This window comes from Abrus precatorius, unplaced genomic scaffold, assembly GCF_003935025.1.
Source record: "Abrus precatorius isolate BTA unplaced genomic scaffold, Abrus_2018 Scaffold6, whole genome shotgun sequence".
NCBI classification, from domain to species: domain Eukaryota; kingdom Viridiplantae; phylum Streptophyta; class Magnoliopsida; order Fabales; family Fabaceae; genus Abrus; species Abrus precatorius.
In genome coordinates this window covers 25,162,494-25,179,141 of record NW_020874406.1, presented here as the reverse complement: position 1 = coordinate 25,179,141, position 16,648 = coordinate 25,162,494, and the positions used below count along the sequence as shown (strand labels likewise).

The 16,648-nt window shown below is 28.3% G+C and overlaps 1 protein-coding gene across 1 annotated transcript; it reads right to left on the bottom strand.

The window, feature by feature from the left end:
- Positions 1 to 3,785: 3,785 nt before the first annotated feature.
- LOC113868399 (alpha/beta hydrolase domain-containing protein 17C) lies at positions 3,786 to 6,677 on the bottom strand. Its single transcript, XM_027503921.1, has 4 exons — positions 6,352 to 6,677; positions 5,138 to 5,174; positions 4,197 to 4,433; positions 3,786 to 3,845 (listed from the first exon to the last, which is right to left on the bottom strand). The coding sequence occupies exons 1-4, from the start codon at positions 6,675 to 6,677 to the stop codon at positions 3,786 to 3,788; spliced, it is 660 nt and encodes a 219-aa protein (XP_027359722.1).
- Positions 6,678 to 16,648: the final 9,971 nt, after the last annotated feature.

The following is a 16,648-nucleotide window of genomic DNA, read 5'->3' as shown; positions in this document are numbered from 1 at the left end:
CCTATGTCCATTGTATATTCGTATGTTACTTTTTGACATAAAAATGCAATTAGGCTTTTATTCCATTAAATAACATTCTTTCAATTTGCTGAAACGGGTAGCCAATGTTACATGGAATGGGACGGAAGAGAGCAAATCTAGATAAAGTTCTCAATTAAAGGAGGTTAATTTTGGTAACGACTAATTTGATATAATTTAAGTAAAGCGTTGTGTTTAAGTTTTTGTATATACAAAAAAAATTTAATAATAAATCTATTAATACTTATTATATAGTGCGTGATCTGAGTTAAATTTAAATTAAACTGAATATAAAAATAAAAAATATTTTTGATTAAAATATATATTAAATAAAAATTTGTCTAGTAAAACCTTATGCCTAAATGTCTAAAACATTAAGTTTATTGTCTATTTTTTTTTAAATTTATTAACTATTTTTCTTATAAATTTATTTAAATAACTTATTGACGCCTATTAGTCCAAGGGACATAAAGCCTAATTTCTCAGGTCTTAATCTTGAGTTATATATTTACATATATCAACACTTTCTTTTCTTGGATGAATCAACTTGATTTGAACAGTGAAAGTCTATGTACCTTTATAGCTACCAATGTGTCTAGCCCCAAAAGCTTAATTAAATATATGTTTGATTTTTAATTTAAGTGTTTATATAATAAAATAACTGTAATTAAGGCTTTTCAAAACTATAATGTGGAGTGAACCTGGTAATCAGCCAAGGCGATAATGGTCCAAAATATGTATTTACTTGGGCCTAAAAAATTAAAGGCCATGTGGTGGTGCTGGCCCTAGAACATGCCATACCCCATGGGCCCTTGCTTCCTCTGAAGTACACAACTCTATCAAACTAAGAAAAAGACAAAGCAACGCGTTAATGTGGACCATTGTGGCATTTGATTCTCATTTACTCACGTTTACCCAAAATAAAAAACCCGTCATGCCTTGAAAACTTAAGAAAATTTTGCCGTTATTTTGTTCTCTAATGGATTATTTACAATTTTTAAAATTTGAGAGTACATATGATGGAACCAGTCTTTTGTTCTAATCATAAAAATATTCATATAATATTTTGAGAATTTTATGTTATTTTACTTCATTTATCCTATGAGATGCAGGGAAGATGAGACTTAGAACTGGCATGTTACCTTCGATGCTTATTTCCTTTTGTACAAAGGAAAATATCATATGCGGCTTTTAATTAATCATGTAGTTAGAGGTTAAATGACGAACATGATTATAGGGACAAGGCATGATAACAGAAGTATAGGGAACTTGGTGTACTTACTGCTTGGATTTATGATGTCAAAATGGCTTCACTATAAAAAAAATGATGCTACTTTATTTTGTCGAATGGGTTCCAAAGCTATCACCAAATAAAGCACCCAATAAATCATTTTTTTTTTATCTTTAAACGTAGATATAAAACATATAAACCAATAAATTAAATTTTCTATACTAATAAAATCACCTTAATTCACCACGTTATAAACACATCTTTAGAAATAATCATCATTGCACATTCTGTAGTATTACTGATTCCGATTTTGAAAACGATAACAAGATGTGAAAAAAATCGTGTTTAAATAGTTTAGCTATGGAGGCTTAATAATTTTATACTACCAAGTAAGTATTTGAAAACTCAATTACTTTACGTTAAACCATATTTCGATGTAAGAATTATAACTTGTAGCCTTAAAATAAATTTATATTTGAGTGGATTTAATGTTAATTCAAACACGTCTCGGGTCAACAAGATTTCTTTGAAATAGCTTTGATGAACCATAAAATAAGATGTTTGTTCTGTTCATTGTTAGTTTTACAAATTTGTTTAATATTTGTTTTTGAAGTATTCATTTGAACCAATCTAAAGTGAAAGGTGATACAAGTTTAGCGATCTCTGAAGTTTTCATGGTAAAGGCGAGATGAATGAAAAGACTAGTCCATGTTCTTGTATCACAAGAAAACAAGAGAGCTAGAAAAGGATAGGATACAATGATATCATTCATCAACTGCATGGAAAGTTAATTAAAACACCAATGTTTATGAGTAAAAAATTCCAATAGAACATAGGAAGCTCCAAATAAACATTAAAAAAAATAGAGGACACTGGATCATATATCACTTTCCTACAATTGTCATCCACTACTTCCTCCTCTTTGTACACCATTGCACAATATTGAAGGGTGTGTTAGCAAGACTGGCCATTCTATACAAGCATGTTACAACCATTAGCCATTGTGTTTTCCATTTGTGCCATTGTGTTTTCCCACACAACATTGCCAACAAAAACAACTCATGCAGCAACTTGGTCTTGCACACTTCGGGTAGCAGCTACGCAATGAACATTTTGGACAGCAATTAGGCCTTGAGCATTTTGTGCAGCAGGTTGATCCCAAACAACTAGGGAACTTAGGTAAGTGGCAACACTTCATGCAGGTAGGTCTACAACAGCATTGAGGACATTCGAGAGACCAGGAACAATTTATGCAGCTGCAATTAGAGCATTCAGGACACTTGAATCTACAACAACACTCCATTTTACAGCATCTACAAGTTGAACAGGTGTTTGACTTTGATTGCAGATTCACACTTTGCCGAATCTTTTTCAGGCGCTTCTCGGTTGTCATACTCTCCATTTCTTGGATAAATTTGCAAAGATGGCTTATGTAATCAGGGTAAAGCTCCAAGTTGCAGTGACCACCTCCTTTAATCCACAAGGGGTCATATGACTCCCTTGCCATTTTCCAAAGTCCATTGCCATGTAGCCAATTGACAACATCATCTTCCGTACCCTGTAAAACAATTAGCAGATCAGTTATAATTTTATTCCCAGGAAATTTCTAATACAACAAATTAGATGCATATTTTAAGCATGAAATCTAAGTAGAGGATGCTTTGTTCCTACTCCATTCAACCTGCATGTAGAATATACATGTGTGTTCCTCTCATAAAAACGGCCATCTCATTTGATATGTCATGTATATATATATATATATATATATTAACAGAGAGCTCAAGGAAACAAGATCACCAGCTTATTTTTTACAAATCAAAGAAGCTTCAGTTTAACTTGAAAAATAAAAATGGTTAGCCTGCACAGGCATTCTTCATCTATTTTCCAAATGATTATTTTCTATAGAAGCAATATAATGAAGTTCAAACTAATTAAAGTAGATAAAGCAAAGCATGTGTAATCTGGACCCAAGGGGAAAAATTACCATCAAAACAGTTTAATTGCAGAAGTGGATGATAGTCTGATGAAACATGATAAATTGACTAACAAAACATTTGATAAGCATTCAGTGGAACTATGGCAAAAGCCAATCAAACATGAACCAATAATTAAGCAAATCTCTCTAAATATGTAGTTGCTACTCGTTCATGTTTGGTTTGAGGCATGATCATCTCAGCTGATTTTTCTTTTACAAGCAGACCAGAGTAACAGTACAAATTTACTTTGACTATACACCATCCTAACTAGAAAAGAATATCACTAAGGGTTTCCCTTATCCTCAGTCCTTACTTCTTTATGTTCTTCCCCAAACGATACTGGAATACTGTATTAGCTACCTAACAAGGAAAAGACCTCTAGGTTCCCGGTTATTTATTACCATGGGGTCCAGCATGATGATGGGTTATGCTTTATCCTTATACAATAAGAAACTCCAAATCTAGACAATCATTATGTGCAGTGACTGCTTTTTCTACTACTTGCTTTAAATGTCAACAGAAACAAATATAAAGAGGAAAAGCAGTGTGATTACAGTGCATCATATACTTACGTGTATTACAAGTACAGGGCACTTGACCTTCTTTATTTTGTTGATGTTCTGCATGATTTCAAATAAGAGATTACAATTAGACCATATGATAATGTGGGAAACAGAACATTATACTTATTTTAAATTTAAATTTCTTCCAACTTAAGTACATAAAGTTTGGCATAATAAATTGAAATCATTCATGTTATTCAACTTGTTTCTAATTCCCATTACTAAAAATACAAGACAAGTAGATCTTTTCTCATTGGAACCAAAAGATAAAATTTTACACATTCGGGCCATGCTTCAGTTTTTATAAGAGCATTATATCAGATTGCCTATATTTTATTTAGCATTCAGGCCTTGTCCTCAAGTATAAGCTACATTCTTTTATTCAATCAATAACCTCTTATATATTACCTTATAAATGTCGAAGCAAAATGTGAAGTTCACATGACAGAGCACTCGAAGACCAGAAAGAATGCCACTATGCAGAACCACACCTCTCAACCTTGGCAATTTAGCTGCCAAATGCAGTGTTGGTCCACTCCCAACTGATTGCCCATACAAGATTACATCTTCTTGGCTAACTCCATACTCAGTTTCAAGGCATTCATATATTGCCTCTATGTCAGCATATGTGCTGGATTCACTAGGCTGTATATAATTTGAAAGTATTAGTATCACATATCAATGACATGGCATCCATAAAATTTATGATACAGAAAATTACCATTTGTATCTAATTAGACACATGTCATTACATAAATTGGAAATTCCATTATGTCATCACACTGATCAAACCAGAGGTTTAGCATCATTGTATTGTATGGTATTAATTAATGCAGATGTACACACTGCTATTTCAAGGCTATTATAAATCAGAATACCATAAAATCTGGAATTTCCAGTCTAGGCTAACTACAAATACTCCTCCATGGTATCATTGGCAATGCAAGTATGAGTATGAAGTCCTTCATTAGTTAAGACTCAGGCTTTGAATGATAGTAAAAGAAAACAGACGTATACTTAATGCCTTTTGATTTTGAATGAAGGTGTGGTGTCACGTTCACTTAAGTGGTTTGTTGCTTTAGGTCATTGTTACAGGTCTCCCTCTGACCCTAGTGATTGAATTTACAATAGGGGAGCCCAGGACACCACTGTTATTCTCATCGAATTAGAACAATCACTAGATTCTCTACTTTGTCTTCAGAGCAAAGAATAGAAAGTGATGTATGATAACATACACTGTTCAGTGTTCAGGTACTACCCTTTGAGCAAAAACAAAATTGTGCTTCCGTGTGTTTGGTCATTCAATATAACAGAACATACAATGTAGCATTTGCCAAAGAATGGCCTACCTTGCCAGTAGATGCCCCATATCCAGAGTAGTCATATCTGCAAATAGAATATTGCAGAAAAATTATCAAAATTTCAACTTAAGACTAGAAATGTTGGCCCCCTAAAAGATTGATATCAACTAATCACGTGAATCTCCAAATTTGATTCGATCCAGTCCCTAAATGGGGTCATATTTATAGAGTGGAAAAGTCAATTGGTAAATTAAATTGATGTAACTTCTGCTCTTTCATTAAAGCTCAACGCCCAATAATCATTAATCAATCACATCTCCATGAAACTTCTGAAGCAAATGTGATCCACTACATATATACTAATAAATTTAAGTCATGTAGAATTCGGAACTCCCAATTGATAATAATGCCTTAATATATCTACTCAACAAAACACAAGGATTATGAAGATGACAGCATTTCAAAAGTACAAGTAAAAAATACACTTATCCTTTTCCAAAATAAAAATAATAAACTTTTTAAACAGAAGGAAAACAATGTTGGAAATAGAGAGTTAAAAAAAACATAATTTTTTGACAGAGCAGCCCTAGGCTCTAGCACCACAAAACACCAAGAAAACGCTATGCTACGTCCCCATCCGTAGAGGTAAAAACTTGAGTACTTAAACAGAGAAGAAAGAAAGTGAAACGGAGGATAAAGAGAGGTCAGCAAAAGATTGCTGCGGACTACTACCAAGAAGGAACCATAAATACAAACTACTTTTATTTTTTTCCCTTTCACTTTTACTTTTCCATTTTTTGTTTGTTTCTTTAGGTAAGGCAGCCTCAGGTGCCAAAAACTCCAACTTCATTTACTTTCCACATTGATTGAAAAGATGTAGTAAAAGGCATTGACATTGCCATGAAATTTCTGATACACTCATTCACCACCAGATCTAAAAAAACACACTACCAAACCACACTTAGATTCACTTAATTTCAGATCTATGCTACATAAACAAAACGCACTACCACCCAACATAATTGGAAAAAAAATTATATTTTGTTAGAAGAAAGAGAAAGAGGGAGTAAAAATAAAAACGCCAAGATAATTACAAAACAAGGGTCAGTGATAACGTGCGGACTTGGAACTTCGTGAGTTTGAATGAAGCGAAAAAAAGAACAGACAAAGACAAAAATAACAAAAACTGAAGACATAGGGGCTTAAGCATTTTCATTTATTTTTTTTATGATTATTTTTAGAAGTAACAGAAAACCACTAACCCCATGAGATTAACTCTAAGATTGACCTTGAGTTGCACGAAGAGATCATAGAGTTGACCCAAGTCAGCAGCATTGCCATGAGAATAAAGCAGTGTGAGGCGTGCATAAGGGTTCCTTAGATAAAAGGCCACAATCTTGTTCCCATGTTTGGTGTCAACAAGTAAAACGTCCAAGGAGCTATCATCGGCGTGAGGAATGGGAACCGCCGGCGACGCCGTGGACACCACCGTGAGCTTGCCGTCGTCCCTCTTCTTGAGCTGGTACGTTGGTGGAGACGGTGGAAAAAAGGCGAATTTCGCAGCTAGCTGAGACACCACGCACCCCATTCACCCCCCAACAAGAGATGAACCAACTCAAACTCATTTGATGCTTAAATAGACTCTGAGTGCATCTGGGTCTTCCTTTCAACCCAAAACCCGTTCTTTGTCAAGCCTTTTGGGTCTCAGTGTCATTAGCCATGTGTTCACTCTGCAAGTTTAGAGCTTTTCTTGGCTTTTGGTAAGTGCAAAGAATGATAAAAATGGAAAAAAAAATTTGGCCCACTAGAAATTTGCAGAGTTTAGAGAGAGAGAGAGAAGGATAGTCACAGAGAGAGAGAGGTGTTGATGTTGTTGGAGTTAAACTAGTTAGTGTGGATGGATGGAACTATGGTCTATGGATGAGTAGAGTGTGTGTACTGTGTCTGTGAAATGTGGAGTGTAGCGGGGGCAACACAGAGAGTGAAAGAGAAAGTAAGGACAGTAATCTTAATTTCAAAACTCAGTTTAAATTTATGTGCATGACTTCATAGTTGTCAGCTATACAGAGAAGCAGGTCATATTGTATTTTTTTTTTTTTAATAACTGACATATTATATTAAAAAATCAATTTTTTTTACTTTCTTATTAATAACACAGAAACAAAAAGTTTGTTTTTTTGTGTTTAAAAACATTGGTGTTATTAAATTCTTGTAAGATTTGAGAACCATGTTATTATTATATGTTCATATGTATTATTAACTCTTAAATAACAATTTTAGCAAAATGGTGTTGTATATATTATTTTTTTCTGGTGACTGTAGTTGGCATGTGTGATTCATGCATGTTCTCCGGGGTCTGAGGTGGACAAGTTGAACATTCTGGCTGGGTAGTGATTGCTGACACCTGTGTGAGTCCTTTTACCCAAGGCCAATTGCAAAGTAACGTTTCTTTGAAGATTATGGCCTTAAAGATAGTGTGCAATAGTATTTGGAGTCATAGCATGTCAAATATTGAGAACCATTGGAACTGAGAGATATTAGTAGATAATTTGATATTGAGTCTTCATTTCTAAGTAGCCATCGATGTCAATTTTGATGGCTTCGTATGATTAATTATCGATCAAATCAGACATAATCATGTTTGGGGGAAATATGTTTGATCAAAAGGAAAAGTCATGCGGATAATGCGATTGCAAGAGGGAAAAAGCCATGTTTTTTCATCATTAACAAGCCCGAAATTGGCCTCCAGGTGGTGATAATTCGTTGAAAACCTGCACTTTCTTTTTCTTTTATTTAAAACAATTTTCTTTCTCTGTGTAAAAGAAAAAATTGTTATTGGTAAAATCAAGTACGTGAAAGGAAACTGAAAGTGACACAACGGACAACGATTGGAGTTACTATTTAATGGGAATAATATGTTTTATTATATACTAAAATAAAGTAATGTTCACACCAATTTATGCGCATTAGTTTATTTGCATTCTTTTTCAAACGCAAATTAAGTTTTATTTGATAAAAATAGTTGATAAATTAATTAAAAATTTATTAAATTAAAATTATTCAATAAAATTATTTATTAAATCAGTTAGTAAATATAAAATAACACAAAGATACGCTTATGGATTTTTTATATATTTTTTTACAAAAAAGTATATTTTTTATATAGTTATAGTTTTAAGTTTTTTAAATTAATGTTGAACTCTAATATTTTTCTTTAAAGATCAAATATTAAATATATAAATAAATATATGATGACAAAAATATATTAAATAATAATAGACTATATAAAACAAAGACACCACCAGAAAATGTTTTGTTGAAAAAATTATACCTCTTTAATTATCTTTCTATCTTAAAAAAAAAACTAGCTGTCAAATGAGAAAAACCTTTAATACACATAAAAATAAAATAAAACTATTAGTCAAAGACTCCATGCGTTATTCCAAGTTACAACTGAGGCAAACGTTATGAATTAATGTAAAAAATTTAATTATCAAATATTTTTATTTTAATTTAACAAATTTATAGGTGAATTAAATAAGTTAAAAATCAAATGAAACGACTAATTAAACACACTTTGAGTTACTGGTGTGAAAAATAAATTATTTATAAAAATATTTCTTTTGACCTTATTTTTTTGGTATAAAGATTAAAAATGATAATAATAATAATAATAATTATTATTATTATTATTATTATTAAAAAGTATTATTTGAAATCAAATACCAGCAAAGAACACTAAAGATTGATTCAAGTGATACAAACTTAATTATTTATAACTAGAATTTTAAGTTTAAACTTTATGAATGAAAAAAAAAATCACAAAAAAATTAACTTTATGAAAAGTATATATGTGTGCTCGAGATCGTAAAATATGGTAACCTTAAACAAATTTATCTACAATATCAAAATTTACTTAACCACTACTGTTAATTAAGAATTAAACTCTGTTGCGGGAATACACAATTATACACAATTAAAAATAAAACTTCAATTTTAAGAGATGTTTGTTTTTAGAATATATTGATGGGAGTAATTTATTTAATCAAAATATGTCGATATCAAGTCATGTAATTGAAATAAAAAAAAATTATAATTTCTTCATCACATCAACCTTTACCATTTGCTGCCAGCATTCTTCAATGCATCTCCCTTCCTAGGATTTCTCTTTTAATAAACAAACATAACTTTATGTTTTTACCAATAATAAACAAAGATACCTAATTACCTTAAAAAGTTGCCTCATCCACAATCAAAATAATCAAATACGGACACAAGTTGCAACAACAATCCATGCATCTAACACATTTAATCAAATAATAATAAAAAAGTGATGGGTGACATAGAGGGAGTACTATGAAAATAAACCAAAATTGGAAGCAAAGGACAACTAAGTTGCTGCAATATGTGTGGGACGAAAGTAACTTAACTAAGGCAATAACAAGAGGAAGGGAAGGCATGTGTGGCATAAGGGTGAAGAGATGTAGGCACAAAGCAACAATGGATCAGCTGCTCTACAGTGAAAAGAAAGCGAGGTATCAGAATAATGCACTGTGGCCAAATATTCTCTAAAGTTCCATCGAGTCTGCAATAGCTTGTAGGGACACTCTACCATACCATGAGAGATTTAGAGCCAATAATATTACTTCTTTTAACTATGTTCATTTTTTTCAACTAAGCTTTCATCTACTTATCATATTATTAGATTCCTTTTTTTAATTAAATGTTAAAGTTTGTATTCTCAATTTTTTGCACAGTATTATTACAATCTCTCTTACCTTGAAAAAAAATCAGATTAATTAATCACAACTCACAAAGAATTGCTGTCCAATAACCTTGACCAGGGGGTGGATTACATTGAATTAATGTTTTTCTCACACTTTGGCTTTTTCTACTGCTCTCAGATTTTTCATTTTATGATTAAAAAGAAAGAAAGAGACTCAAATTAAGTTCCCTTTCCTCTGTTTTTACCATGGTGTAGGGCTAGTAAAAATATAAAAGCGTGAAAGTATCATTGTTTTTTATATTTGAGTGGGGCAACCCCCCCCCCCCCAATTTCTTTTATTGACCTCCTGAGATAAAATTTATAATAAATTAATATATAAAAGTATTAATCATGAATTTTTTGGGACCAAAAATATGGAATTTGTATTGTTAGTTAAGGTTAACATACTATTTTTTAATATATAAAGAAAAGCTTTCTTTATCTGAATATTCCTCCCCCCCCCCCCCCAAAAAAAAAGAAAAAAGAAAAAAATTAGCATATCCCATTAGTCTCACTTTGGGTTTAATTAGCAATATAAGTAAAACAAAAACAATAGGCAAAAGGAAAAATAGAAAGACTTGGATTTGATTATAATTTTATCAAGGACCCTTCACATCAAATTCTTTTTATAAACAACACTCAATTACCCAAAAAAAATCTTAGGTTTCTCTGCAAAATGGTGAGTGAAATAACTATTTTGAAGAGTAGTGATCCAATGAGTTCTGGTTGTGGTTGCTTGAGTTAAAGTTGGATTGAGAAATGACAAAAGGACAAACAAGGGGAAAAAAACGTTTGGTTTTTTAGATAATGAGATTCGGGAAACAAGTTGTGACAATTGAATGAGATGATATGTTTGCACACTTAATTATTCATGCAAAGTGGAATCAATGTGTGGTTTCCTTTTCATGCATTATCATGGCAACTAAGACAAGAAAACTCGAGAGAATAAAAAAGACTAATGCACGAAGACAAAAGGTCAAATGAGGATGCGCATAACCCCATATTGATTCACATAGACTTTTTTGTGATAACCCTATCTATTCATAGTGTCGAAAGGAGAGCCCTAGTTTTTTTTCTAAGTTTAAAATTAATCCTTACGTTTTTTAATAAAAATTACATATTTCAATATAAATATTAAATTCAGATATACATTTTAATTATATTTAATAATTTAAAATTAATTTTATCAATTATAAAGATTTAAATATATTTTTAGTGGTTGTGTTTTAACAAAATTTAGTTTTATTTTTTTAAAATAACTTGTTTATCAGGTCATGTCAGTTAGTAAAAGTAAAAATAATAATTTACTAAAATATAAAAAATATTTAATCTAAAAAAATGCTAAAATATAAAATTGAAAATATATTTAAACTAAATATAAATTAAATTTGTTGTGTTTAAGTAAGTATGTAATATACTCTTTGATATAACACTCTCTTCATTTTATTTTAAATGTGATTCAATTAATCTTATTGAATAAAATAGTCTTACTAGAATAACCAGGTTAGAAGTGTTAGAATGAACTAACTATATGATTGATAATGGGAAATGTTTGGATGCCTTCTTCTCTTTATAAACGTTTAAAGATTACATGATGATGGGAAGAGGCTAAGATGTGAGAGAAGGGAAGAAAAGAGGGAAAAGTAACTTCTGCCATTATTATTTTTACCAAGGAAAAAATGGAGGGGCAAGTTTTGAACAAGATTTCTGTAGTTAGTGTTCTAAAAATATTAGTTAAAGTATTATTATTAAAAAATATGATAAAAGTATATTAATGACATTTTTATTGAATATTTTATTATTATTTGACCAATATCTCAAATGTATTAATGATAAAAGTATATATTTGATTTGTTACTTTCTTTTTGGGACACTAATATAGCTTGCCATTGTCTTGTTATTAGTTGTTCTCAGATTCTTCATGAAATCTACCATTAATATTTGGACATTACTACTAATAAATTTTACATTCTACGGTGCACTAGTGACATTGTTGTAATCAGTGGATGACTATTTTTCAGATCATAAAGTTGAAATCGAATTATATTAAACAATATATAATAAATAAATAAAACGTTAATTAGTCTGAGGAATTCCCCACGTAAATTGTTGGAGGATGTAGGGTCTTTGGGAAACATTGGTCCATCCTCATTTGTCACACACAAAATTAGATGAAGAGGTTATCATTTTTAATTTGATTTTATTTATAAATTGTCTTGGGTTTGTTTCTGATTTGATCTGTCCATGATATATAAACCATTTTCATTAATTATTAATTTTGGTGATTATTTACTGTTAATTTTCTCCAACACTGTATGATAAATTTTAAACAATCTTAGATGCATGAAAAAAAATTGTTTGCAATCGTCTCCAGCTCTTGTGGATGGTGGGCATCGTTCACTGCGGTGGAGTAACGGTGGCGCGTGTAGCTCAGACTCCATTGTCACTGTCTCGTTGATTAGCATGCATGTTTGAGTTGAGAATTGACTTTGTAAATGGATATGGATGTGAGAGTTACTGTGTGGGGTCCACCATGATACATCTGAGGGTTACGATGGAGACAGCACAATGGCTTCATTACCTTAGATTTTGTGCATCTCGCCGTTCAAGTGTCCCCACTCTTCTTCTTCCACGTGTATTTCTGGGAATATCCCAATATCAATTATGGATAAAATAAAACAAACAATAACCCCTAAATTCAAATTATTTAGTTCAAATAAAGACTTTGATAATTTATGTCAGATACATTTATAACTAATACGAATATTTTATGAAAATATTTAGAGTATGTTTGATTTCTCTTTTAAAAAGAATTTTTTATTTTTAGAAACAAATAAAAAATTTAAAAAAATAAATAAATATGCCTTTAATAAACACGTTTATCTAATTATTTTGTAATATTTTTCAGAACCATAAACTTAACATTTTTTTAAAAAATATTTTAATAAATTTTTATCTATTTTTAATCAAGAAAAATTTGTAAAATGTACTTAAAAAATAGATTTAGGAGAATAAGAGATGAGAGAATATTTTTTGTATTTTATACTTTTAAAAATAAAATCATAAATTGACAGATAAATAAAATATTTAAGTATTAATATTTTTTATAAATATTATAAAAAATTTAAAATAAATTATTTTATCTTTCTCATTTTTATAAAACCCAACCCTCAAGTGCCTAATATTCATCTCACTCTAAATGGACCTTATATGATGAATTATTTTGAGATAATTTAATAAAATAATATTGAGTATTTAATTTATTTGTTATATTTACTCGATATCAATAGATAATCATAGTGATATAAAATATCATATATCAATAAAAATAATTTTAGTATCTATTCTTTTATAATTAATTTATCAATTTGTTTAATGAAATAATAAAATTACATATTCTTGAGTTAGTAACAAATTGAATATATAAAAAATATCTTAAATTTAAATGACTTAATTCATTCTAAACAAAAAATTACTCAAATTTAAAGTTATTTATTTTAATATTGAATCGATCTACATTCAAAATTTTAATAAATATTATTATTATCATTATAAAAAAATCTTATATCTAGACTCAATTTTAGTTAAAGAGGACAATAAAGAAAATGAAAGTATTTTTATATTTTTTGTGTTTTGTATTCATACATGTTAGTTACAGCTTTCCATCTTCATATTTCCTAATATATAAGTATAGTGTTGTTTTCATTTGTATTTTAAGTTTAATACACTAAGTTATGTACATATTTAAAAAAGATTAATTAAAAAAGCTCGTTTTTATTTTAAAAATAAAAAAAATTATTTAAAATAAATTAAAGCAAACATCCACTATATATGCATGTATAAACTATGATGACTAGTAAAATAAGTAAACTAGCATCGATTTTCACATTTGTTTTTGCGAGTAAATGCTTAAATATAGAGTAAAACTCGTTTAACAGCTAAATATCCTCTCCATTACAGTTTTTTCTTCTTCTTTTTCACATACTCATTATATCCAACTCCAATCATCATCCTTAAGTTCAATATTTTTTTACGGTGTCCTTAATTTCAATTTTCGAATACAGAAAATGTTACGTTGCAAATGAAACTCATATCCAGATTTTAATTAAACTGAACAAAAAAATCGAAATCTTCAAAATAATTTTATGTAAATTGTTCATTTGAATTTCCTAATCGTTTTTTCTGGCTTTAATATGTTGATTGATGTTCCCATAATTAAATTAAACTAATTGTAAAAGGTTTATTTGATTTTTTTTTAATTGAGATAAGGAAATGAGTATTAGTTTAAGGTAGGAAAAGTTTTTAAATTCAAAAACCACTTTTATGGAGAACTTCCTCCACCTTTATAGAAATAAGTGAAAATTTAAACAGTAACTTATCAAATTTAAGATTTTAATTTTAAATTCAAGTCTAAGATGAATTGAGATTAATTATTTGATTAGACATTAGCTTTAATATTATCTCGCACGTACTATTATTTTTTGTAGAGCCATGTTCTTCCTACCCTTTTTGACATTTCTATACTTTATTTTTTAACCTTATTCCTTTTCAATTAGGCTCACTAATGCTGGCTACATAGGTGATAGTCTAAATCCAAAATTAACTTCTTTTAAGGAGAAACCAATTTACTTTTATATAAAAAAGCATCAGACAATATAGGCTGTAGCAGAATTGACAAGTTTTAGTAATGACATCGTTTAGAGGCAAATAATGGTGTTGAGGATTAAACAAATCTCTGGATTAAGGTCTCGGCAAACAAATAAACAAAATTTCTTCTTTTTCACCATACTAAAACAAATTCCCCTTTTGGGATTCTTTTTAACCATCCTTTAGTTCAGTAAAAGCATGAGTACATGCAAATTAGGGGTGTTATTGAATTTTCAAAAACCAATCTAAATCCATTTATAATTCAATTATATAAATTGGATTATAAACTAATCCATTTTAATTTTTTTAAAACCAGTTTAAATTTGATTTTAAGAATATACTATAATTTTTTTTATATTATTATTAAATTATTATATTAAAACATATTTAAATTTTATAATAAATAAAATAATATTATGTTTGCATATATATATATATATATATATATATATATATATATATATTTGTTAAGCATCAACATTCATTAACGATAAAATATAAATACAATAAATACTTTAATCCATTACGTCTCTAAAAGAAATTAATAATACATGTCAAAAAAATATTCACATATATTTTAATTTATTAATAATATTTTTAATATTTTATTAAAATAATAAATATTTAGATATATTCTAGTTTTTATCATCTATTCATCATACAAATTAATTATATAAATTAAATTTTAAATTATTTTATTTTATTTTATTTTTTTAATCAGTTCAAAAATAATTTTAAAATTTAAATTTAATTTAAAATTAATTTTAAATTCAATTTTTAACGTAAAATTAATTTTCAATACATTTATAAATTTTATTTTTAAGGTAAAACTAATTTGTTATATAAAACGTTGTATTAAATTAGTGCATTTCAAAAATATTTGAACAATATTTATCAATATATTATATTTTATAGAAGTGTATAAAATATTTATTATTTTTTTAACTTATTTTTAATAAATAAAGTTTATAGTGAAAGTTTAAATTAAAACCTATAAAAATAAAAATTAATAATATAAATAATAATAAAATTATTATAATATTTTAAAAAATTAAAAAGTAAACATAAATATAAAAAAAGTAGTAATTAATTTAAAAATATTTTTTATATTTTAATTTTAATTATAAGAATTAATAAAAAAATATTAGTGATAAAATATAGTTATAATAAAATTTTGTAAACTAATATAACACAAAAATTTAATAAGTAAATATATAAGGTAATAGTTTTATACATATATATATATATAGATTTAGATAACTAAAAAAAAATTCAGTTTTACCAATTACACAAGTACAGTTAATAAAAAAATTGATTTAATATGAATCTAGATTTTTAAAACCAGTTTAATATTAGTTATGGATTGTATTTGTAAAACTGAATTTTTTAACACTCCTAATGCAAATTAAAACTATATGATTTCGGTTTCCCCTTAATTATCCCTTTTAAAAATTAGTACTCATAATTTATATATAAAATTTTACGGTACATGTCTAATTTTTTTTGGGGCATACGTTGAAGTTAAGTTTTAGTGAAAATAAGATGAGAAAATAAATATTTTATTATAAATTTAGAAAATTATACAATATTTATAAAAAATTTAATACATTAAACTTATAATAATTTATTTTTTATTTTAAAATTATTAAATTAAAATATTTATTAAAAAATATACATTTTCTTCTCTTTTCTTCTCCAAATCTCAACTCATAAATATATTATAAATTAGATTTCAAGCTAGTCTTGTATATTTAAAAATTTTCTAAAAATAGCTAACTCCACTACTTTATAAACAATTTCAAGTCATAAAAAAACACTTACTAATTATTTAATTTATTATTCTGAATTTATTTCCTTCTACTTTAATTTAAAAAAATGTTAACATCACACTTTCTAATCATATATGAGTGGATTAAAAACTATCTATATAATATTTGGAATACTTACTAATCATAATTACATGACAAATGAATTTGAGAAAAGCAGTGATTGATTCAGTAATCTTCAACTATACAGTATTTGGTTTGAACGTAGTTGTGAACATACAGGGCATGGGTGTATATGGATTAGATATATTAAAATTTTACTTACAATTGAGTCCTCAAAGGAACGAACATGCACACTCCTCGGCAAGATTTTATCGTAAG